Source organism: Xyrauchen texanus, chromosome 20, assembly GCF_025860055.1.
Source record: "Xyrauchen texanus isolate HMW12.3.18 chromosome 20, RBS_HiC_50CHRs, whole genome shotgun sequence".
Taxonomy (NCBI): Eukaryota; Metazoa; Chordata; class Actinopteri; order Cypriniformes; family Catostomidae; genus Xyrauchen; species Xyrauchen texanus.
Genome location: NC_068295.1, coordinates 7,141,944 through 7,168,285, shown reverse-complemented (window position 1 = coordinate 7,168,285; position 26,342 = coordinate 7,141,944). Strand labels below are relative to the sequence as shown.

Genomic DNA, 26,342 nt, shown 5'->3' with positions numbered 1-26,342 from the left:
ATAGTCATGTAAAAGTGAAACAATCTGTCTGTAAACAATTGTTGGAAAAATTACTCCTGTCATGCACAAAGTTGACAAAACTATAGTTTGCTATTATTACATATGTGGAGTGGTTAAAAAATGGGTCACTTCAACCTAAGAGTATGTAAACTTCTGACGTCAACTGTATGCTCTGGACAAATCTGTCTGTAAACAATTGTTGGAAAAATTACTTGTGTCATGCACAAATTTGATGTCCTAAATGACTTGCCAGAACTATAGTTGGCTAATATTAAACTTGTGGATTGGTTAAAAAATGGGTCACTTCAACCTAAGAGTATGTAAACTTCTGACGTCAACTGTATGCTCTGGACAAATCACTTACAGCTCTGGAACTATATGAACCATAAAGACCATCATCACATATGGAAGCCTGTGGACAGAGAGGGCAAGTGCAAGCTTTAGGACGACCATAAAAACATGAGCGGTAAATCTGCAATTCCTTCTTTTTCAGAAGTGTCTCACCAAAGGGAAAGAAAGTGAAAACAGACCAAAACAGCACCAAAATAAGTTGGAATCCAGCTACGACATTCCATTAAAGAAGCTATTCAATGAAGAGGTAAACACAAAACACAAAATCCCCTAAAAGCACTAAGTCCAGGCATTAATAACTTAATGTCCGAATTTATGTGAAGCAAATTACTACAGTCATTACAACAGAAATAATCAAAAACCAAACAAAGTCGACATACTGTTGCTCATATACTTGTATATTAGGTGTACAAGATATAGTGATACAATAATGCTATACAAGGCTAAGAACAGTAAAATAGTCCAGACTAACACAAATTACAAATGTGCAGGGTTAATAAATCTCTATCCAACTAATGGAATCTGAGTGTTTGGCTTTGTAGTGTGGCCGCTTATATACGCATTCCATGTAATGGGAAATAAGAGATGTTCGCCGTCGAATGGGGGGGATCGCCATGGACTGTTTGGCTGCTTAAATACGGGATAATGGGTTCCTCTGATGTGTTCATTTTGGGCAAAGTATGAGACGTCCTTGCCAAGAAAAGACAGATGAGAAGGCAATCACTAGCTTGTACTAAACTATTTTCTAGAGCTACACGTTCTTCTTATAGAATAAAATAATTTAATCTCACATTAATATTTCTTGAGCAATTATCCTAAATATCTTAATTAACAATACTATAATTGTATTGAGCAATGTGTACATAACTGTTAACATTTAATAAAATGCCCCTTTTAAAAATTAGTTCACACACAAATGTAAATTCTGTCATAATTTAATCAGACTTTTCTTCCAAATGCATATGACATTATTTCTTCCACGGAATACAAAAATAAAATAGAAATGTACTTGTCTTTTTATGCAGTTACAATAAATGGGGACTAAGGCTTTCAAGCTTAAAAGAAGGATGCAAAAGCACTAGGCTTGGGATTGATGCCTTTTTCACGCATCGATAATCAGAAGATTTTCTCGATGATTATCAATATATATTTGTGGCGTGTTCTAAAATTTTAAAGAGTTATATTCTATTACAGTACTACGCACACTGACACCAGCAAGTACTCCGGAGTAGGCTGTTCAAAATTCTGCAGTGCTACGGAGTAAGCACTGTTTTCCATTAAATTCGACCCAAATCTAGCTATTACTGGATGATTTATTGTATGTATCTTTAAAATAGCCGTTCATTTTTTTGGCGCAGTTACAACAGTTTTATACATTAACCTGCAAACTCATTAAAGTCGCTTTGTTCATTCTTGAAATACAAAATCCTTCATAACTTTAGTGTCTATGGTGTTCCACAACCTAATTAGGACTGCAACTGTATCTGTACCTAAAAGGCCTACATTTTGGTCTGTTCCATACACAATGCTATTGTGTGGTTTTATAAGACTTATATATATATATATACACACACATACATACATATGTACAAGTTGTATGAACTACTTTTGGTTGTTTTTGCATCAATTTTGAATCTTGAAAGCTAAAGTCCCCATTCTTTATAATTACATAAAAAAAAAAAAAAACAAGAGTACGTTCTACAAAATCTCCTTTTTCTCGTTTTCTCTGTGAAGGAATATAGAAAGTAATTTGCATTTGTAACAATATGAGGTTGAGTAAATAATGACAGAACTTTTATTTTTGGGTGAACTGTTCCATTAAAGCATGTCTGATCATATGACATGTGTGCTGAAGATCAGACTGACCACACTACAGCTGCGCATCAGAACTGTAGAACTGCTGCTGGATGGAGCCTGCGAAGGTCAAACAAGCAACAGCTGTCAGAGACCTCCTCTATTGACCACTGAATTAGACCATCAACAGATCATGACAAACTGGCTTAAAGCTTATAAGACACAAGTAACTATAAAACACGACAAGGGAACTATACTGGGTCTCCAACTTTACCCGTGGTGTATAGGTAGAGACAGTAGAGGGAGGAGGTTTGGGAGTCTTTAAGCTGGAGTAGTTCCTTTGGTCATGATACAATCCAGTCTAAGAAAATAGTGCAAAGCGATGGAGAATGAACACAGATATCCGACATACATATCAATCACACAGTCACGGCCATACAATTTTTCCTATACACTATACATCTTTAATATCATGCTCTAAAGCAGGAAGACACCGTTTATGATGATGCATCCTGAATGAAGCAGCACTTAAGTTCAAGATATTGATCAGCACTGACCAGCAGGTCTTTTTTGGAGCTATTGCCAACAGGTTTTTTATGTAGATCATTATATACAGAGCTCTGGAAGAGAAGAGCACAAATGTGTGAAGCTTTTGCTTACAGATTAGCTCATTCAGCACATTATATAATGCATTCACAGTAATTATTTTGTTAAAAATCATGAATATATAAGCTGGACTGCTATATCGATACATACAGTGGAGTAGGAGCTCTTCAAAGAGGAACTACTGGAGATACCAGACTGCAGAGAAAACAGCAGTCAAGACCATCACCATCCCAAATAAATGCAGGATATCACAACAAAGTAATCCATTCCACATGCCATGTGCACTAATAAGGGCATGTTGCATCAAATAACACCAAACACCTAATTTTGTTAGTGTACAACGTTAGAGAAAACTTAAAAACCCACAGTTGACCATGCTAGGCACCAATCTGACTACAATGTTCTGCTAACAACTGCTACACATTTGGCACCTGCACGCTAAATCAAATACAGCTCTCCAAATGTACTAGTTGAGTTTGTTTTTTTCTGCTTTTAGAGCATCATAAAATGTAAGTAAGATCTAACCAGTTTAACAAAGATTGTCCATCTATGGTAGCAAATAATGTTAGTCTGTATTCACAGTCACACAAGAAAAATGCAGTGAAATGAACTGACATGTTGCCGAAATACACACAACAATGCTCGCTGAAAACACACACGCACACGCACACACACACACACACACACACACACACACACACACACACACACACACACACACACAATAATGCACACAAAGTGACATACCACCAAGTCTCTTCTCCTGGAAGAACTAGCTCGACTCGAGTGATGGGAACTGCTCAAGTCTCTTAAAGAGGACGAATTTGACTTTAAAATTAGAGAGAAATCCAATAGGCAATAGTTAAATTTCAATGGCACAATGAAGTAGCCAACACAGTAACAAGGATATCAATTTAGTAAGTTCACCCTAAAATTTAAGTTTTAAGAACTTACCCTCATATCATTTCAAACCCATATTACTTTCTTTCCTCCATGGAACACAAGGATCAATTTTGAATAATGTTGATGCTGCTCTTTGCTTTCATACAGTAAAAGTGAATGGTGACTCAGGGCAGGCCAACCTTCTGCTTAACATTTATTTTTGTGTTCCACAGAAGAAAAAGTCATATATGTTTGGAACAACATGAGGGTGAGTAAACAATGACAGAATTTTCATTTTAGTGTGATCTATTCGTTTAAATTCAAGTGGCATGAAAAAAGTAACATGGATGAGCCTTTGAAACTACTTTGATGTTCAGAAAAAATTTAATTAGTTTCTTGATCATAAAGGAAATGTGTTACACTTTTATGTCATCTGAACACCTCCATCTACTGAAAGTCCATAACACACCCTGTAACTTCCAACACTGCGGACTGACGCTGTGTCATCATTCAATCCCTGTTTATAAGAAATAAGGAGGAAATGGAATGAGACAGATGAAATAAAACAAGAGGAGAAAAAAACAGGAGGCAGTGATCAAGATCAGGAGATACAGACCCGTCGACTGTGGCTACTGGAATGATGACCATGACGGGCCTTTTCTGCATCAGCCTGAGGTGATGATGAGAACGAAGGAGAGAGAGCATAAACATAAGAACAATCCATGTTCACTGTTAGTCTTCACCAGCTGTCCTAAACAAACTCTAAACACACATTAAACACACTGGCCTGAATGAGGCCCATTCAAAAATATGCTTTTAATATTAAACAAAGAAGAGCATACCAGCTTATTAGCAGCATTTTGACAATAACGCTTTAAAATTAAATTAATTGGTTAAACTCAAATTTTCACAAATCATCAGCCCTTCTGGGCAAAATGTCTTTGTCTGTGGATATATAATCGTACAGCCCATTTTAAGACAACAAATCAATCATTAGGGATGTCAAAAATACTGGTAATTTGGTACCAAGTCAATAAAAAACCAAGACATAAATTATCTAGGGATGTGCAAGAGTAATCGCTTAATTGAATACTTGTTCTAGTTGAATTTAAAAACACTACTCGAATAGCACAAATAGAATTTTCTTTGCGCATTTGCCTACCGTGAAGCGCTGAAAACTCTACTTTCCCACTGAATCTTTCACCAAATCTCACATTAACAATTGTAGGTCCACTGGGGGGGCACTGTGGATGTGTGTAGTCGAGGTGTTGGATGAGAGAAGATATGATGGCGTCTGTGCTTTTGAAAGCAAAGCTAGCGTACGTTCCATTCCAAAGTGCTCATCCCTATGCCCTATTCCCTTCAAAGACTTTACAATCAAATGTGAGAGCTTTGGAAGGCTGAAAGTTGTGGGCCTCAATAATAAAGTTTATTTGGAAGTCACCTTTGGAGTCATTTTTATTGGAAATTCAGTTTGAAGCGATCTTACAGCATTACTATCATGATCGTTCTCCCTTCGTAGTGCCCTTTGGAGGCTGATTTAACCCGTTTGGAACACAGGGCTAGTGCAGCACTAGCAATAATTGTTATACTTTGATTCTTATTGAATTCTACTCTATTGATTTTCATTTCTTGTTGGAGTCTTGCAAACCAATGGACAAAGATCTGCTTTTATTGTGGAAAGAAACTGCATGTGGTATGAGAAACTCGGAGGCTTATCTGACAAGTATCCCTGTGTTTCCAACTGTATGAATCAGCCTCCGAAGGGCACTTTGAAGGGAGAACAATCATAATAGTCATGCTGTAAGATCACTTCAAACTGAATTTCACAACTTGTTTTTCTGAATAAAAACACGTGATATTATAAAAATGTATTTTGTATTTGCCAGGTTAATTTAGCAGTGTCACCCACTGTTTGCTTTCTATTAATGCCTGTGTCAGCCTTTATGTAGATTCAGAGTTTATATATGTGCATATCTCAAACGCCATCAGCACTGGATTCTAAGCTCCGGGTGAGTGCAAATGTTATTTACTATTAAATCTTTTATTTTAATTTTAGATATATATTTTTTTTTTATAAATGCATAAAATAAACATTTGTGAATTAAACAAAATATAAAATGTCCCATATGTGTCAAACCTTTTATTTTAAATAACATTTTAATTTATGAGTAATCAATTACTCATTTTTCGTGGGTTAGAGTAATTTTTTTAAAATGCCCATCCCTAAAATGATCATCACCAGTGTTTTGACAGCATGTATAGTTGAATAGTTAATACTGTTGTTAGATACCTGAAAAACTACTATAAATACCTGAAGTTTACTTACTTGAGAAAGCTTGAAAGCTACTTGAAGGCCATTGTTTAAATTTGATTTCTAAATATTTATATTAATATTTAACTTTTTAAATAAAGCAGTGTATTCAATCGGATATTTGTTTTTGCCATGGTATCGGTATTTGTGAAATTTCACTAGTATTGGTACTGAAATTTTGGTGGTGACAACTATAACTGCTTTCTTATAGAAACTGTTGACAGAAGTCAAATACCGACCTTTAGCTACTTTTTTATTAAGACTGATAAAATTCAGATTCTGTAACTAAAAACAAAAAAAAAAAAAGGGTATATTTCTTTTGATTCTTTTTGAGTCACTGCTAAAAGTACTGCAGATTACTTTCTTTTTCAATACAATCAGACAGTATTTCATATACAGTCATCACAGATAAACTGTGAGCTTTGGTGTTCTTATCATCCATCAATAAACTGCATGTAATTCCACATATCAAGATAAGTTGTACAATAGATCATGTGCAAAAAAAGAAACCTCTCCCAAAAAAGGGAATCCAATGCTACCTTAACGGAATACTATTCTGAAAGACATAAACACAACAAAAAGGACAAAAGGCATAAGTAATATATTAAAAAAGCATGCATGCTACAGTTGATTCAGTGTAGAAGAATATCATTAAAGACTGTAAGAGAATACAGCTAGCACACACTTCCATATTATTAGTTAAAGGCAAAAGTACATGCATGTCCAAACTGGCCTAATCTGGCTCATACCATCCATTGGTGGATTTGCCCCCATTTTCTGCTAGAGGAGGAGTGCTGATGGTAAGACAGCTGTGAGAGAGAGACAGCCACAACACAAACACCAAGACTTCTATTGCAACTCAATGTGATTGTATGGTGACAGGAAAGCGCATGTGAATTATTTTCTTGTGAATTTTGACATTCATAACATTTGCAAAAACATACCCACAGTATTGGTAAATAAACACATAAAGATGCAATTACACTTACTAAAAGTATGTACTTATTAAGAACCACAACTGGAGCCAGGTCTGTACATTCATAAATACACAAAATACTGACAGATCCAGCTGACACTAGCTAGGTTTCTATCAATGTTTTTTTACGCACATTTTGGGATATCGCATAAAAACTGCTGGATGGAAACACCAAGATACGAATAAATCTCCAAAATGCGCATAATAAATGTATACACTCGCTTGAGGAGGATAAATCTTTAATTCGATAAGAAGAAATGCGCATAAACTATGATGGAAACACATTTACTGCATAAACTCCTATTGAATTTGTTAGGAATAAATGTTGCGGATCAAAAAGGTCATGTGACTGAAAAACTTGTTCATTACTGGACTAACTAACAGACTAACCAGCCTCGAAATGTTGCTCTGGTCATCCCGAAATAACGGTGTATAGAAAATCGAAAGCCAACAAAGAGTTTGCATAGTAAATAAACAATAAACAAACTCTAACAGTATGGAAGAGAAGGTTTATTTACACTTTTGAAAAACGGTACAGTCATTAGGATGGATGAACGCACATATATAATGCTCAGAAGTGTGTGATGTGTCGTCGCTCCAAACATGAGACAAACTTCTTTAGAGTGTTTTGTCTGCTCTAAACCAACAGTATTTTATTACAAAAAACAATAAAAAAAAAAACAAAAAAAAACAGTCACAGTGGCTACAATTTCTCCGGAAGTGACGATTTCATCCTTTTGAACACCCTTGGATGGAAACGCAGCTTTATTCGCACACTGTTTTTGCTATAATATATATTTTCACATAAATTATTAACACATAAAATTAGCAACTTGAATGGAAACATAGCTACTGACGGATCCAAACTGAAACGTTCACATCTATCTTAAACCACTGGAAACACACTGTATTGTCAAATGTCTGTTTCCACTTATGTACTTAGTTAGTCAGCTAGCTAACATTTGATTCAGGCAACAGATAGCAACTATTTTGGGTTTGGAATCTGGAACTGTTTGCAATAGCAGTTTTACTTTGTTTTCTCAACAAAAATGATTAAAACTGACCAAGTTACTCTGAAGCAAACTCAGAAGCTTACATGAACAAGATCACAATTGAAGATCTATCGGGATAAATGGTCCCCTGTCTGGCCACCAAAGGGCTTACTGAACGGCGTAAGTAACTTGATCAATTTAAATCGGCTGTTAATACGTTTGAATATTGAATATATCATATTATTCACTGTACGTGAACTAATAATTTAAGCAGTAATTTAGCAATAATTGTATTTATTCTATAACACATATCCATTATCCATAATTTTTATTTGGCCTAACATTAACAAACATTTTGACAATATTTAATGCTTAAAAGAAACTGGAGCACCGTTGAAATCTGCTACGTTGATGAACCGCAAGGTGGCTTTGTGATGTCACGATCATTTAAAATATTAAATCAACATTAATAATCGCGATTACATTATCAAAGGCAATAATCGGCAAATATTGCTATAATTGTGCAGCCCTACTGCCTACTTAGGCAGTTCATCAGGTTTTGGAACAGAGCCACAGTTTATACACAGTAGATCAATGAAGGATAGATCTGCAGGGTTAGCAAACCTGAAAGTAATAAGTCTAGTAAACACATAGACATGTTCTGGATACAGGCCAGATGAACAGGAGTGTTCTGTAACTTTGAAGCCCTTCAAGAGAAACTGCACATTACAGTACACTTAACATGAGCAGCTCAAGTTAAAGTGTCTGTTTTCATCCTCTGCATTTCCTCTGCTCTAGAAGACTCACCTCTTTCTGTTGCCTCTCAAGTTCTTTCATCCGGATGTCCCGAGCCTCTGCACGAGCAGCTCTTTTTGCAGCAAGTCTGGCCTCAGCCTGCAAAAGAAAGGCCAGAGCTGAGTATTGATCTTAATAGCTCTAGCATCGAACAGTCAAAGAAAGAAAGATTCTGTCTGGAGACTTGATAAGCTGCAAAATCCATATCCTTCAAGACAGTGTACACAGGACAGAAATTATAATCAATTGATTGTTTCCTCTGATCCTTGGAACACGGGGGTAATGTCCTTCTGTAGCTATTAAGGAAACATGATTGCATCTCCATTAGTGATGTGCCAGGGTGGTCGACTAGTCAATTAACAACTTACTAGTCAATTAGTGGGGTCGACTACATACATTAATATTTTTAGTGGTGGTGATTTTAATGGGAGATGCAATTCTCTGATTAATTGAGCGATACAACCTCTTAGTGAGGGTTTTTGCATGGTGATGGCTGGCTGTGACAGTAAAACCCTCTGCTAGAAGTTTCATCTCTTTAATGCTTCTTATGCGCTGTTGTTACAGCAAACCGCTCCATCAATCCATCAATGCATTTCAAGACGATCAGATATGAAATCCTCTGCAGTGAGTAATGTTCCTGTATTTGTGAGGTGCTGTGGAGAGATTAAAGTCTTTTGCTGATTCTATTAGTCACTGCTTAAATAAACAGTTGCAATAAAGGTTTAAACTGCTTGGTGTTGTGAAATAGATGTGTACCCATAATATTATCTAGCAGTTCTGCGCTTTTGAATGTGCAGTGAGGATCACCCTGAAGCACGTCATTCTGCGTTCAGGATGCAAAAAAACGGGTTTGTACCGCTCTGTTTTGGAAAATTTCATATTTCTTAATTTTCTTACTTTGCAATAAGATGCAATAGTCAGGATCCAAAATTAACTTTTTTTCAGTTGAGGTGGCTGGTAGATTAAAAAAATTACCAGCCAGACAGATTTCTTATTGCATTTTAAAAGTGGATTTGATAGACATGAGAAAACAAACAAGCAATACTGTTTGAATGTTTAAAAGTAAGATGCTTTTAAAAGAATTTTACCATTTTATTATGTATGAAATATTGAAATACAAGTCCATTTAGATTTTTTTTTCTTCAGATTATTCACTTATCACATCAAAACTACATGTTAAGTACATATAACACAGTAACAGTTCTTAGGTTATTTCGATTGAGTCAATTAATTCAGTCAGATATTTATCCAGTGTGCTCAGGCATTCAATCGGGAATCGAACAAAACTGATAGCGGTGTAGTTGTTGATTCTCTTAAAATAAAAAAAATTAAAAATAGAGAATAAAAAAATGGCTCGAAGAGTCTTTTGTTTAGGAAGCTTAATGTATCGTGTTGTAGGTTTAAAAGACTCCTTTGTTTTGGGAATCGGACTACACTTGTCACACTTTATGTCTCGCTCTGTAGATTTAGTAGCAGCGTTGCAGCGCTGAAAAACACAGTCTGTTTATTTTACAGGCCCCTTGAGGACAAAACTGGAACATTACTTGTAGAAGCTGACACAGGCATTAATAGAAAGCAAACAGTGGGTGACACTGCGAAATTAACCTGGCAAATACAAAATACATTTTTGAATATCCGTTATTCACTATGTTGAAGTTCTCCACTTTGCATCCGCATATCACTCTCAAAGGAGTCTGATCTGGGTTACGTGAACATAACGGTGCCTAATTATACTATATTATCCTTAACACAGCCTAGTCACTTAAACAGCCGACTAGTCGACTAAGAAAATGGGTAGTTTTGCACATCCCTAGAGATCTCTGTTTTTGCTGGCATCTCAGGCTCATGGTTCAGAAGTCTACAATCATACCATGAATGGGAATAGTCATCAAAGCCATGGCATAGTTGATAGCACACATTCAGAGGCCTATATAAAAGTAGTTTAAATCTGAGTCATGTGCCGATCCCAAACATGCGTGTGTTTGGGGGTTTCCACAAGATCACAGTAATGGGAAAGCAACAACTTTATAATACTGTCATCATTTTGCATTCATGTGCTCTCCATTATGATTAGGCTGAAAGATGTCAGTTAAGATGTGTGTACATGACCATGGTTTGTTGGGTGTTCTTGTAAAACTGCACTGAACTGTTAGGTAAAACTTTTGGTGGCTTAAAGGAAGTGTCTAATTCAGCAATATCCTTGGATCACTGAAATAGGTGTCCTGAGAAATGTTGAGAAATCAGGGGAGCGGCCCGTGCTCATTTAAAAACATAGTCAATCTCAAACACACTCGGCTTGTCAATAATTGTGCATCTTTTGTTGATGTCTCTGCAGGACAGGGATTTGGAGAGAGGGCGTGTAGTTGAAGAAATAGAGTAGGTCTAATTTAACGGAAGCTAGCAGCAAAACAGCTGAAAATCGCTTACAGCACCTTTAAATAGATGAAAAACAACAAACACAATTCAGGCACACTGTCTAATTTAAGATCAACACGTCTTACCCCTCACCAGACTCTGGACACTGCAGGTAAACACATGCTGTCTGATATCTGACTTACATTTCTCATGTGATACATGTGTGCAATCTGACCTTCCTCTACTGCCCAATTACCAACACAATAATTAATAACATTACAATACTGGAAGCAATTATGACCTGAGAGACATCAGTAACTTCACAAATCAGGCAAACTGACAACAAACGTTTATTTTTACACATATGGAGAGGGCAGTGAGGGTAGACTCAATGTGTGATTGAGACCTGGCTCTTATACTCAGCACCTGTTGAGCTGTCTGACAGTTTGACCCCCTCACCAGAGCAGCTCAGTTGAGCCCAGTGTCTCCAACTCTATCTATAGACCAGTCTTCATCATGAGACAGCAACAAGAAATCTGAGCAGAGGAAGCACACTTACAAGCAAACATAGCATTTCCGAGAGAGTCTTACTGTATTCTTCAGAACAAGAGTTCTATAGTCAGACAGACCAATGAGATGCCACGGACTGACAACACAATTACTTCTGCTTATCAAAGTATGATATTGAAATATGATATTGAAATGTTTGACTATTTCTTACTGCAGGTCACAATAAAATTCAAAGCATTTTTATTGCTCTGGTTCGTTATTCAAAGAGCACTCGGAATGATAAATATCTTGCCATTTAACACACACCCAAAAAAGGCCTCTACAGAGCAAACGATATAGACACATTTGCGAGTGAAAAATTACTGTGCGAATGTGGAAAATAACTCAAGCCCACTGATGTGGGTGGCTTCTGATACCTGATCGAAATATAGAAAGGCATCTCCAATATTTATCCTTATTTTACAACGACTCTGGTCATGGTGGTTTTTAGATGGATGGCGAGGCTTTTTAGGTCAGGTGGAATCTGTTATCTCTGATCCAGTTCGTTTGCTGGCTTCCATGGTTGCAGCACGGCGGTGTTGAAATACTATTGTTGAGTGGGCAGTGGGCGGGATCACAAAGCCCAAAAGACAAACAGAAATTCCAGCCCGGAATGGAAACCTCAATGTAGAATCTACTTGCTGTAGCATAGTTATCGGAGAGAAGCCAGTATTTAAACTTAGTATGTTTCCTAATTCTCTAATGATAATTCACTAATGATATATTATGGTCAAATTTATTATAAATATTACATATAGCACCTTTATAGATTGTATTACTCTTAGTGAATCTCAAAATCACAGTTAAAACCAAGCACTATTATGTAAACTATCAGTCAAAAGTTTTGAAACACTTACTCATTCTTTATTATAATTTAGTTTTTTTTTTTTTTTTTTTCACATTTTAGAATAATAGTAAAGTCAACAAAACAATGGAATAACATAAATGGAACTATGGCAATTATGTTGTGACTAAACAAAATCCAAAATAAATCAAATCTGTGTAATATTTTTGCATCTTCAAAGTAGTCACCCTTTGCCTAGAATTTGCAGACATGCAGACTCTCTACATTTTCTCAACCAACTTCTTGAGGTATCACCCTGGGATGCTTTTTAAACCGTATTGAAGGAGTTCCCATCTATGTTGGGCACTTATTTGGTCCAAGTCATCAATTTAAAAAACCTTTAATTCAATTTTAGTTTTATAATGAAATAAATGAATATGCTGCCACAATATTTTCGTCTACAAAACTAATTTCAAACATTTAAGCATACACCTTTAGATCAAAAGATTTTTAAGATCATGAGAAACATTTCATTCAAGTGTTTTAAAACTTTTGACCGGTAGTGTATGTTGTTGATTTATGTACAGTATGGTGCAAATGTTTTAAGCAGTTGTGAAAAACGTTGTATAGTGAGGATGTTTCTTAAACAATAATGCCATGAATAATTTTGTTTATCAATTAACTAGGGCTGGGTATTGATACAGATTTCCCGATTCAATTCCGATTCACAAGCTCTTGATTCGATTCAGACTCTGTATTGATTCATATGGGTATATTATAATATCAGTTATAATATCCTGTTTGCTTACTTATGAAAGAAATTCTCTCACAACTAATGCTGCTAATTATACAGGGGACCTTCTAACTAGGTACATTATGAAAACATTCTTTTTACTTATTGTATTTTATTAGTTATTCATCATTGTGGTCACACTTTTAAAATAAAATAATCCATGTATTCAATCAACAAATGATAATATATTCCATATATGTTACACGTTTATTGTTATAAAATAATTTGTACTATTTACAGGTATATACATTGATTTGTTGAACACGTGTTAAAAACTGGTACTGTCTCTTTAAAACAGATGGCATTTATGTAAACAGCATCTGTAAATAAGCATGTTAACGAGAGAGACTTCAACGACTTTATCTTATCTGTCCTGGGAGTGATTAGAATTAAATGTTTCTTTTTGATGTTTTTGATCTACAACTGACTGTAGAGAACAGAAACGGTTTAGAAAAATAGCCATTATTAAATGATAAATGGGTTGAGTGGATCTCGTATTTGGACTAACATGGAACAACTTTTACTCTCAACACGTAGTGAAAGGATCTCACTACTGAAAACTCCACTATACAACACAATTACAGGTGAATGAAATCTAAACATTTACCAACCAGTTGCCAATATGCATTTTAGTCACATAGCGTGAAATTTGGTTGCTAATCGGGGAAAATTTCTCTCATTGTAGTAAAGGGTTGCATATAGAGTAAAATATCAATCGTGGGATTTAAGAATCAATATCAAGATCGTTCAAATGGAGACTGCGATGCATTATAAAATCGATATATCTTTACCCATCCCTACAATTAACTTCATAAAAAAAAAAGGAAACATAAAAAACTAAATTGATATTTGACCACCCTATGCCTTTAAAACAGAAAAGTTAAAGTTATAGTGTGTAATTTTAATCCAATACACTGTCAAATTAATATCTCTTCACGGTACGCTAGCTGTCTGTTCTGTGTGTGTGCACTGAAAAAAAAAAAAAACAGGTGTTTGTACACAGCCTGGCTCTGTAAATGGGAAAATAACAGCATTGGGCGTGCATGAATTTGGGGGGCGGAGCTTCAGAAGGACCACTGATGGGAGGGGTGTATTTGTTTGGTTGTTGAGTTCAAATATCAACAGTCTTTCTCAGGAATCGCTTACTCCATCTTTAACATGAAAACCAGTTGAACTGTAACACTGTCAATGTTATTCCTCTGCAACGATTTTCATTGTAATTCCATTTGGTGCCACTAGAAGCGCAGAAATTATACACTCCACCTTTAATATTTACAGAAAACTGTTGAGGAGAGGGAGAGAGAGAGAGAGAGAGAGAAAATGAAACAGATCACTATAACATCATGAGCTTGTCTGGCTCTGATATGCAGCACCGTTTAAATGAGACTGTTGCACACCAGTCTATTATTGTGGTTACACGATAGCACGTAACCACAAAACAAACTGTGACTGGACTTTTACCCATCTCAAATGACTCATTCACTTGCGAGAAGGTGATTTTCGGTGCTGTCGCGGCTTAAGAAACGAATTGGCCCATCTGGAAAATGTATCATATGATTCACTTCATAAATAACAAAAAATATCATAATTAATAATTGAGAGTGAATAGAACGAAGTGTAGGGTGAACACCCCTTCAGGATGATTGCGTTCATAACCGAAGACCAGCATTCATATTATCCAAACGAACCGAAGTTTGACATCAAACGAACCAAAGTGCTAGTGGGAAAGCACCCTTAGTGGCACAAGTACCACCAAAGAAAAATGTGCAGTAGTGCATCTCAAATTTACCTCCCCTGAACCACAGTACTCCTGACCATGAACAGAGAAATTGAATGCCATGCTTTCAGTTAACCCTCTTGATATTTTCATCAATACAGCGGAAACAACTTAAAATACTCCACTTTTGGGTATACAGATAAGTGTAAGACATCATTAGAAACTAAAGGGTCTACTTTTATTTGTGTACACTGACAATAACAACAAAATCTTGTGCTTTTGTAAAATAAAGAAAATAAAAAGGTGAGCTATCAGACGTCTCTGTGTTCACGAGCATATTTCTGAAACGCGTCACAAAAATGAACTGAAACTCCGTGAATACTTATCACACAAACATGAAACATATGTCTAAAGAAAGCTTAAGATTTCAACTTTTAAATAAAATAATTCAAATTTAAAACAAATATTCTCCTGCAATGTAATCTGTATGAAACAAAGCGATGTACAGTTTCTTCTGGCTCAACTCATTAAAGCTAATGTGATCACACCCACCAGCAGAATGCGCCATTCATACACTAATGTGCTGAGACGATCAATGCAAATGGTGCACGCCCCCCGACGGTGAGGTTTAATGTAAACACAACACAACTCAACTTTTCTGCGTGTTTGTAACGATACACAGGCGATCAAACTCCTGGATATTAAGGAAGAGTTAACATTTTCCTCAGAAGAAGAGCGGGACTCTGATGAACTCGTATTTTGAAGAGAGACTTGATCCAGCCGAGGACACAATTTCGAACGAGTAAGTAATTTAGTTTTCATTAGTTGACATGCTATTTTATATAAACATGTACATATTTTACTAGTGGGACTGTTTCCAGACTTGCCAGCCAGGTGTCTTTTGTCTCTTCAGGTGTAAATTACTTCAATATTCATGATCGTTCACGCCTCCTCGCATATTACATTTTAACACTAAAATTGTCTTACAAAAGTTAAATTACTATATTGTTTGGTATGAATGAGTGATCAGGGTGGTTTTCACATAATTTTGTAGCAAAAACTCTAGGCTACAAGATCCAGTTCTCAAAAGTCTTGTGGACAAATATTTATTATGTGTTATATGGCCTTATTTTAATGACTTCATTTAGTTTTTTCAAAAACCATGAATAAATGTTATTTTCTCAAAAATACAAACATGTACACACATGTTGCTCACATATTATTGTAGCCCAGTTTGTGCTGAATACAGTGTTATCAGACTTTAGCCATTAATATGTTTTTAAGCAACTGATAAAAGCACAAATGTCAAGGCATGTCAAAACTTCTCCACACCCTCAGACCCCAGAGGGTTAACTGAGCTTTCCGTAAATAATTAGGGAGTTTCTTCTGCAGCAGACTTAAGATGGTTGGATTTGAAGACAGGTTCAATTAAACAAGAAAGTGTTTTATGCGTTTCGTAGGTAGACTATAGTTCATAATCTTTGGACTGCATGGGTGGAATGACTCCAGTTTCAGTGACACTTCAAGATGATGACAGCACATACAGTATCTAGTAGCAAATGTCCTAATGGATCAGCTTGTAATTCAGCTTCTCTCAATTATAAAAATAGTGTATCTTGGGTTAATTCACGGTCACTGACTTTTTTTAATAAATATGTAAGATGTGAACACAAAGGTTTTTTTTTTTGTCAACTTGGCTGTATAAATCATCTTTATAGGGTAGTTAACCCACAAATAAAAAAGTACATCATCATTTACTAAGTCAACCCTGTAGAAAAGATATATGCTATACAGAATGTAAGGAACTGAAAGCCATTCACCAGTCACTTTAATTGCATCTTTATTACATTCAATGAAAGTGATTGGTGACCGAGGCTACCTAAAGCCCAGTGCACACTGTACGATTTTGGCCACAATTCTGCCGTCTGAGACAAATTTCGGCAATCTTACAGCATTTAGTGGAGTCATGCTCACCAATAGCTGATTAATAGCAATTGCGATGATCTTTAGCCTCTGACGAAGTTTTGGCAGTGTCAGAAATTTTGCATTGCATTTGTATAGTGTGACTGCCATAACGACAGCCAGATGAAATAGTCCGCTAATCTCTGTTTTCGGAGAAACCACAGAGCTCCTTGGAAATAAACCTGCTCCGCATCTGCACCATAGCAACATTTGTGCCCAGTTATCACTCTACTCAAGCTCTTTTGATGTTTTTTCTTATTTTAATTTTATATAACATGTTTTAATAAATAAATAAGCAGAAAATACTTTGAGAAAAGTTTAACACTTCGGCAATATGAAAGCATTGTTCCCCAAATTAAATCCAGAGCAAAAACGAAAATAAATGATGGTATTTTCTTTACATTTATCATGCATTTTCTTTACAACATTATTATAATTATTTTAATACATTTACTTTAAGCATCTGTAAACTTCTAGTTAAAATTCACACCACTCCAATTTCATAAAAAAAAAAAAAAAAAAAAGATCAATTTATATTGTTAAGTATTTATGGGACTGGATACAATAGTAGAAATCGATGTCATGCTTGTGCATTATCCATAGGGAATTTGCAAGCGCAATATATTATTAGTCTACATGAATTTTCGAAATTTTGTGTGGCCTAAAAGAGGAGAAAGACGTACTATAACCCACCTTTTTTGGTTTCCCTATGTGAACACAGAATTTTGTAATAATGTATTCTTTTTTCACAAAGATCTTTGCTCGTGGTAGCTAATTTTACTGTAGGCTACCTCCCCCACTGGCGTTCATTCTCAACATCTGTTATTTTGTTTTTGTGATCAGGATGTCTTAAATCAAATGCCTATTTGACAGGTGATAGGTATTTGAGCAATGGAAAAGCTGATGCCCTGACTATCAGAAGAAGAAAAAAAAAAAAAAACGCTCCTCTAGGCAAACCTTGCCGTTTCGCTTCTATTCATTATTAACGATCTATATACTTCTATTATATCAGGACAATTGGGACCACCGATGTGCATCATACAGTCAGACATAATGTCGCACAGTGTGCCATAGCGATCTCAATGCGTTCATATCATACAGTCTGACAAGTAACAATCTTAAAGGACTGTAAAAATCCTACAGTCCATTTGTGTGGAAGAAAAAAAAAAGTCATACAGGTTTGGAACAACATGAGCGTGAGTAAATGATGACAAAATAAAAAAAATTGAGTGAACGTCCCTGTAACAGTTCTGATATTTCACAAATAACTTTACAATGACTGCAGTTTCACTTCTGCAGTGCAACCCACACCCTTCAGCTTTAGATTTCTCTGTTCCCTCTTTTCAAAATTGATATGGTCCATATTCAGGTGAGGACAGATTCCCACACAAGCTTACTTATTCTGTGACAGTTCAAAATTAAACAACAGTCTTCCATTTCCTTCACACTTTCCCATACGCCAAACACTTAAACAATTGAGTTCCATTTAATGTGTCAGCAACAAACCCCTGATTTGACTGCCTTACTAAACTTCTGCATAAAAAGTTTGCTCTTCACATCAAACCCTTATTTGTAGGTATTACTGGCTCTTTGGAATACTTGATTCTGATTGGTCAATAACAGCACTGAGTGGTCCAATTTTTTTGTTTAACGACCACCCTATCATGATTTATTTTGCAATAGTGACCAGTTGGCTTTATCGCTTATACTTCCAATTTCACAATTTTCAGTGATAGATGCAGGTTTCCACTCATGTTTAGGTCCTCAGCTGAGCCTGTCTTTTCACAGCAACAAGAAATGCATAAGTCATGGAATAAGATAAAGTTTTATAATTTAGAAAATGTGATATCAAAACTGATGATAAGGCTTAGCAATATGGAACACTAAGGTCATCCAATTTAGTCACCTGAGGGCTCTGTAATTATGAATGTGGGTCAAACAAGTTAATTTCAGCAAGAACAGTCCCAGAGCGCAGAGCTGATAGCAGTCAGAGCTTTCTGCTCATGAGAGTGATGGGCTCATACATGTGTGCTGTTGAAAAATCTACAACAAGTCCATACTGGCTGCTCCCTGCTTAAGCTGTGAGTCAAACTACATCAGCTGCAGCTCCAACTGGCCGAACCTGAACATCCACATATCAACACATCACAACATGGCTGCTGACTGACATTACAATCCAGTTTCAAACCTTTTGGACCTCAATGTAGAGATGAGATCCATATCAGATTTTTTTTTCATCTTTGGGCGGCACTTGAATTCAACTAGGACACTTATTCGTGAAGTCATAATTACTGGAACAGAATTTGCGACAACTTTAAAAGGGGTATTGTCATATTTTATTTATCCAGATAAAAGTGCAGAAATGTACAGGTGTGATTTCAGCTATTTTGCTAACTTTCACCAGATAATGAAAAAAATGAATGAATAAATTAAAATAATAATAATAATTTTTTTTTATTATTATTTATTTATTCATTGATATACATATACATATTCTTTATTATAATTTTTTTTCCTTCACATTTTAGAACAATAGTAAATTCATCAAAACTATGGAATAACATAAATGGAAATATTGGAATTATGTTGTGATTAAACAAAACTGTGTTATATTTTAGCATCTTCAAAGTAGTCAACCTGTGCCAAGAATTTGCAGACATGTACTTTTTACATTTTCTCAACCAACTTCTTGAGGTATCACCCTGGGATGCATTTCAAAAAGTATTGAAGAAGTTCCCATCTAGGGTTGCAATGGTATGAGATTTTCACTGTATTTTCTCTACAGAAAATATCAAGGTTTCACTGTATCACGGTATATGGAACACAATTATTATTATCAGTTACAATGACCCTTAAAAGAGTGTAAACAGAAGGGTTTTTTTGGATGAGCAAACACATTATTATAAATGAAACCTCAAACAATTTTTTTTAATTGAAATTTGTGTAAAAAAGTCTACCTTGTGAAAATAAAATTAATAGAATAAATAAGAAAGCTAACAGAATTATAATAATAAACCTAATTATAAACATGATAAGAAATAGCATGTAAATATAAAATGTTATATAATTAAAGCATGTTAGTTTACTTGTTAACGTTGCATGTTAAATTAACTACTAAATGAAAGATAACATCAGCTGTGTGAGCTTTTAAAGTAATGTCCTATGATTATTAACAATCAACATGTACTGTAAGTGCATGACAGCACAGCCAGACTGCTCCTGTCTGTACCTTTAACTCAGTGGTTCTCAAGGATGGTGCTTCAGGACAGATTTTACATTGGAAATCAAGTGGTGACCCACCATAATAAAAACATAACCTGTATTTAATGTATCCTGGGTCACATTTCCTTTTATGCTCCATAGTTTTGTTCATGGTTTTCTAGTACAAGTACATGCATCAAGTGACATTATTTTTGTGGTTGATGTCAACAACAAAAGCAACAGTAAGTTTCTCTCCCCCTTTTAAAAATTGAAGAGCATATTTACTTAAATGAGCTCATTATTATCCCGTTTGTTTCCTAATTTCAAACATGATTCAAATAGAACATACATATAACACAGAAGGAAAGGCTCCTCATTAACATGGTTAGATCAGTGTAGTTAGTCTTAAATAGTAGTAGTAATAAATTAAAATATTTATGAAAAAATAAGTATTACCTAAAACAAATCTTGAAACTTTAACTACAACTGCCACTGTTGATATAAAATGATGTCTAATAGATTCTTCCTTTAGATTATTTCATATAAAACTATACAATTTTGTCAAAATATAACAGTTACTTTTATTCATGTAAAATCGTGAAACAATTTTGTAAAGCTGATGATGTACAGGTATATTGAAAAATACATTTGCGCATAGCACAGTTTTGCTCTTTTCCTCCTCAGTGCTGTTTGACATGTCAGAGCTGCACACTGTTTGAGAGGTTTGACTTGACTTCCTCCGTAACACTTTAAACTAGAAAAGTCTCACTAGAATTGAAATTGGTCACATCAGTTTTGAGGTCTGCACTGGAGGGAAGCCTGGTTGTTGCACGCGCTCGCAAGAGAGAAGAGCAGATCATGATTGTGAGCTGGTTCTGTCACACTTGTGCGAAAGTGCAGATGTGAAGCCTTTATCTGATTGTGAGATTATCATTAAATCTGCCTCGGCAGTACAAAATAGGCTATCACTTGGGTGGCCACCGAAATATATTCAATGGGTGAACCATGACATTGTTCTTTCCCTGCTGTCCACGACCCAGTCCGAATAGACCTGTGACCCACAAGTAGTGAAACACTGCTTTAAATCACACACACATTCACTTATGTCAGACCCCCTCAACTCGCTTCTCTCTGACATTTCTCTGCTGCATGTGTGTATGTTGCGCAAGTTGACGAGTCTGACAGGCAGACGATGAGGAAAAGAGATGCGCAAGTGAAGGTGAGATCCTCCGTCCGGTTGTGTTTTTTTCTTTCTTTCTTTTTTTCCAATACCGTAGATAAGCAAATGCACATGGTATGATAACACTAAATTTTCAAACCTATTCCCATCTATGTTGGGCACTGCTTGGCTGCTTTTCTTTATTATTTGGTCCAAGTCATCAATTTCAAAAACTTTTATTTTTTAGTATCACAGCTATATATATATATATATATATATATATATATATATATATATATATATATATATATATATATATAAATTCTTGTGGTATTGATATTAGAGGAGTAGTTCAACGAAAAATGAAAATCCTCTCATTTTCTCACCCTCATGCCATCCCAGATGTGTACAATGTTCTTTCTGCTGCTGAACATAAACAATGATTTTTAGAAGAATATCACAGCTCTGTAGGTCCATATAATGAAAGTGAATGGTGACCAAAAGTTTAAAGTCCAAAAAGCACATAAAGGCAGCATCAAACTAATCCATATGACACCAGTGGTTTAATCCATGTTTTCTGAAGCAATCCATTCAGTTTTGGGTGAGAACAGATCAAAATATAACTCCTTTTCACTATACATCTTTACATTGCAGTTTCTAGGCACATTTATGATTTCAAGTTCGAAGATTAAAATCATGATTGCCAAGGAGACTTTAGGTGTCAAGTTTTATAATAAAAAGGAATTATACTTTGGTCTGTTCACAGCCAAAACCAATTGGATCGCTTCAGGAAATGGTGGATGTATGTTATGGTCATATGTATTACCCATTTGCGGCTTTTATGAGCTTTTTAGAGCTTCAAATTTTTGGTCACCATTCACTTGCATTGTATGGACCTACAAAGCTGAGATATTCTTCTAAAAATCTTTGTTTATGTTCTGTAGAAGACATGGAATTTTTGTGACTGTGAATTTTTAGTCCTGTTTGAAACAACATGAGGGTAAGGAAATTATGACAGAATTTTCATTTTTAGCTTTAACAGGCTTTTAAACTACCAGCCACAAGATGACATCATGGCGATAAACAGAGTTCACAGAAGAAGACCTCTTACCTCTCTGGCAATGCTGCTCAAAGCTTCATCCTCTGCTGAAAAACGATTTTTAATTGGGGTTCGTTTTCGTCCGGATCCTGGTGTCCCCATGTTAGGAGCTGCTCCACGGCCAAATAAGGATCAATTTACTTCCCGTAATATTCTGCGGATGAAGACAAAAATTATTGCTTACAGTTTTGTTTGAACATTGTTGATTAAATAAAAAATGAAGGTTCAAATGTAGGTTAGAGACGCCTGACCTCACACACTCTATCTCCACACACCCACAAATAGAGGCTTAAGTCATGTGTGTCTGCGCTCTGTGCTTGTTAACACCAGACACACAACATACACCTAATAATATGCATGGAGCACTAGTCCTGCAGGGATGCAAATGTTCCTGAGGCTTTAGTTTGATTCATAAAAGGATCAGTCATAAGAGTTTTACACCTTACACTAAGATATTTATTTTAAAATGTATTAGATATCACCTTTATCTTTGTCATGTATTTGCCTATTGTGTTACTATAAATGCATGGCCGGTATATCAGAATATTTTAAGAACAGTTAAATGTGTAAATTCTATAAATACAAATCTACATCTATATTGATATTCTTGCAGAGGTGCTAAATATAAACCAGCACTCATTCAGCTCCGTGACAGACACACTTAAAGCAATTAATATTCCAGAATATAAAGATATAAACAAAGAGCTTTAGTGAAAAAACAAACAAAAAAAAACTATAATTTAACGTAATTAAAGATAATAAATATTTATTATATTAAGTAAAATTCAATATTAGTGAAATATAGTTAGCGGTTAGCTTGCTAGCATGTCCTTATAGACATAAAGTGTGTAAATGTCACAGAACTCTCTTGCTGTTAATTAACGTATTACACTACAGTGACCTGATTGGACTTTCGTTACAGCTTGCTCCGATAGTGCCGGTTTCTTACCGTTTCTGTCCGTCACTGTTCCGCTCGGCACTCGGGTCGGTTCTGACTGACTTAGACCCGGGCGCGTTCCCGCTGACTAGCACGAGAGCGATTCGCGTGCACCCGGCGCGGCTGTTCGAATGTGCGCGCGTGCCAGCGTGAGAGTCATAAACTGCCACTGTAAATTTTTCCAAGAATACGGCTCATATTATGTCACGGAAGGCTTGAAAGCACCGGTTCAACGCTAATATTTCCAAAACACACTAAATCTCTGGGAAATTTGATAAAGTGTATATTTGTGGTCGTTTCTGAAAGTCAGAATTGTTTTCCAGCTTCGCGCTGAAAGTCCCGGATGCTGTAAAAGGGGCGTGGCGTTTTAACACGCATAGACCATAGACTGTAAAAAAAGACTAACTACTAACTAATAAACTAGCCCTAACTGATGTACTCTAGTACCGAGCCCAAGCCTAACCACTTACCTTAACCCCTCACTAACTAATCAAAGTCACGCAAATAACTTAAACCTAACCCATTATTTAATGTTTATAATCTCAACTCTAAAACTGACAAGTCTACTTTAGTCTTAATGACAATACGAATCATTTATAGAAGAAAACATATTTGTTTTAACCTAAAACAAGAGAACAGACTGTGCTACCACTAAATAAATTGTTCCGTTTTACCGTTAACATTTACAGTCTAATAACGACCTCTAGCTGTTAAAGGTGCACTACGTATTTTTTTTTTTCACGTATGTTTTCTCCTAAATAAATAAATAGTAATTTTGAAACATGTATAAAGTCATGATGACTCGCATGAGATGTCAGTTACATCCGTAACCTTATAAAAACGGTTTTATTCTACACAGAAAGGGTCCCCTCAGGGGGGCTGCCATGTTTGAATAACAGGACCAGCCGAATACTACTCGATTAATCTTCGTTACAGCCTTGATATTGGACACTTTCACACATGGATTAAATTAATCATGGCGGATTGTGAATGGGGATTTTCTACAATGGCATCAGAAAATGAAAACTATTGTGTTTGAATGATGCTTCATCCATTTCACTAGGTATCAGAGTAAATCCAAGATTACTGAGTGCACCTTTAAAGACGATGGAGGACAATGGATATAAATAAAATGTAACAATGGCTGTTTCTCAATGTGCGTTCTTTTGTGTTCTTATGTTCTCGTGGACTCGTTCTACATCATCATCCACTCCTGAAGTTCGATTCAAATCATCAAGAACGGCAGCACAGAGAATGCAGGAAATGACCCGGATGTGTCCTTGAAATCGAGGGTGCATCAAATGGTGACTTGTGGGCTAGAACTGGGAACTACGGTTGCATACGAAGGACATTTATCATTTTGTTTTTTCCTCAAAAGTTTCCTGCTGTAAGCTTGCGAAAGTCTGATGGCTCGTGAGAGTCGTTATACTTCGTCATCATTTTTTTGGGGTGAGGTGGGGGGTTGGGGGGGAGGGGGGGGGCGGTTAAACCTCTTGGCTGAACCCCCATGTGCCCACCCACACACAGACGACTTGAAGGTCTGCTCACCATTCACTTGCATTGAAAGAACCTACAGAGCTGAGATATTCTTCTAAAAAAAACGTTTGTGTTCAGTAGAAGAAAGAAAGTCATATACATCTGAGATGGCATGAAAGTGAGTAAATAATGAGAGTATATTCATTTTTGGGTGAACTATCCCTTTAAAATCTGATGCAAACTTATACGCACTGCAGGAGGCGCTAATGAGCTGAAATTGTCCGTTCGCTGCCGCCGTCATTACAAGAAAAAGAACGAACGTCGCCTTGTTATGACGCAAGTCCAACGTGTGCGTGACATTGGTGTGGTGTGAAATATTTAAACAGGTATTTTATAACATCTAACATCACTTTAGAAGAACAATTTGCCAGTATTTAATTAGACCGTGATTTACTGCTATTAAAAGCATTCGAAATAGCATGGAACAGTTAAGTAATTGAAGGGGCGTTTTGCTATTTAAATTCACAAAAATATCTTATCTTTATTTTGACATTCAGATCAGTATGGCACTGTTTCAGTCTGGATTGATTCTGGCCAAACTGATGCACCAAAGGGCCTTCAGGTAAACACTATATTGTCGTGTTTTATATGCCCAATGTCGATGTCTTAATCTTTGAGAGTACGTATTTATGTCAAAGCTTTGACATTTACGAACTAATGTTACACATCGGTCAGTAGCCAATTTTTAAGAATAATTTCATCATGATAGATGTGCCATTTGTATCAGTGTCATAAATGTACGGTTAATGCACTTCTATCCAGACGTCGCTCACTATGTGACGTCTACATGAGTGTATGTTAAATGTCGCACTGTAGTTCCAAAAATAACGTCATTTTGATTCTGTTCATTGCACTGCAATGTGTAAAAATGACATTAGACTTGACTTAAACCTCCAAGTACAATCGTGTCTCACAACTTCTGAATACCTACTGTCATTCCAGTGTCTCAGCAGCTGTGGCTGCAATTCAGAAGTTAACACGAGTAAGAGTGGTCGACAACAGCGCTCTTGGGAATGCCCATCATCACCGTCCACCAAAGGTCATTCATGTTTACACCAAGAATGGAGTTGGTAAAGTGGGAGACAGAGTTTTGCTGGCTATTAAAGGACAGAAGAAAAAAGCTCTCATAGTCGGTCATAAGATGCCTGGTGCTCGAATGACACCACGCTTCGATTCAAACAACGTTGTTTTGATTGAGGAAAATGGAAACCCTACTGGAACTAGAATTAAAGCTCCTTTACCAACACACCTGCGCAAAATGGAGGGGGAATATTCTAAACTCTTAGCCATTGCTCAGCGATTTGTGTAGATCAGCGTTTTCTGTATTCTGGGAGGGAAAATCCCAAATGAGTCTCCTCTACTGAACTTCCTATTTTTGTAAATATCAAAAGAACTGTTCTTGCTATTCAAGACATTTGTTCTCATGGTTGCTTGCTGAATAATTTATAATAAAATATGTGAACGTAACCATAAAATGTAGTATTTTCTTTTGGTGCTAATGTTTTTAGAGATGGTTACAGTAAACTGATTTCACTTGTTT

General features: G+C 36.0%; 2 protein-coding genes across 10 annotated transcripts in view; one reads left to right on the top strand and one right to left on the bottom strand.

Annotated features, from left to right (window-relative positions):
• LOC127660668 (leucine-rich repeat flightless-interacting protein 2-like) overlaps positions 1-23,597 on the bottom strand; it is a 38,368-nt gene extending 14,771 nt beyond the window's left edge. For 4 of the 9 annotated variants that reach the window (XM_052151020.1, XM_052151022.1, XM_052151021.1 and 1 more), the window contains exons 1-3: positions 23,279-23,597; positions 22,342-22,483; positions 8,723-8,809 (exon numbers count right to left, since the gene is read on the bottom strand). In XM_052151020.1, the coding sequence (XP_052006980.1) occupies positions 8,723-8,809; positions 22,342-22,431 (177 nt within the window). In that variant the 5' untranslated portion in view covers positions 22,432-22,483; positions 23,279-23,597. Of the gene's footprint in view, positions 1-364; positions 413-2,217; positions 2,266-2,419; positions 2,507-2,702; positions 2,766-2,901; positions 2,947-3,498; positions 3,580-4,102; positions 4,151-4,249; positions 4,304-6,696; positions 6,757-8,722; positions 8,810-22,341; positions 22,484-23,278 lie in introns of all 9 variants that reach the window. The other 5 variants (XM_052151016.1, XM_052151019.1, XM_052151018.1 and 2 more) reach the window with 2 other exon arrangements.
• A 1,439-nt stretch (positions 23,598-25,036) lies between these two features.
• Positions 25,037-26,279, top strand: mrpl14 (mitochondrial ribosomal protein L14). Its single transcript, XM_052150629.1, has 3 exons — positions 25,037-25,128; positions 25,300-25,364; positions 25,745-26,279. The coding sequence occupies exons 2-3, from the start codon at positions 25,306-25,308 to the stop codon at positions 26,109-26,111; spliced, it is 426 nt and encodes a 141-aa protein (XP_052006589.1). The 5' UTR covers positions 25,037-25,128; positions 25,300-25,305; the 3' UTR covers positions 26,112-26,279.
• The last annotated feature ends 63 nt before the right edge of the window (positions 26,280-26,342 follow it).

Excerpts from the sequence above, each read along its gene's own strand:
- mrpl14 (XM_052150629.1), top strand. The coding sequence starts at position 25,306 with ATGGCACTGTTTCAGTCTGGATTGATTCTGGCCAAACTGATGCACCAA. Across the intron at positions 25,365-25,744 it reads ATGCACCAAAGGGCCTTCAG|TGTCTCAGCAGCTGTGGCTG; the intron begins GTAAACACTATA and ends CTGTCATTCCAG.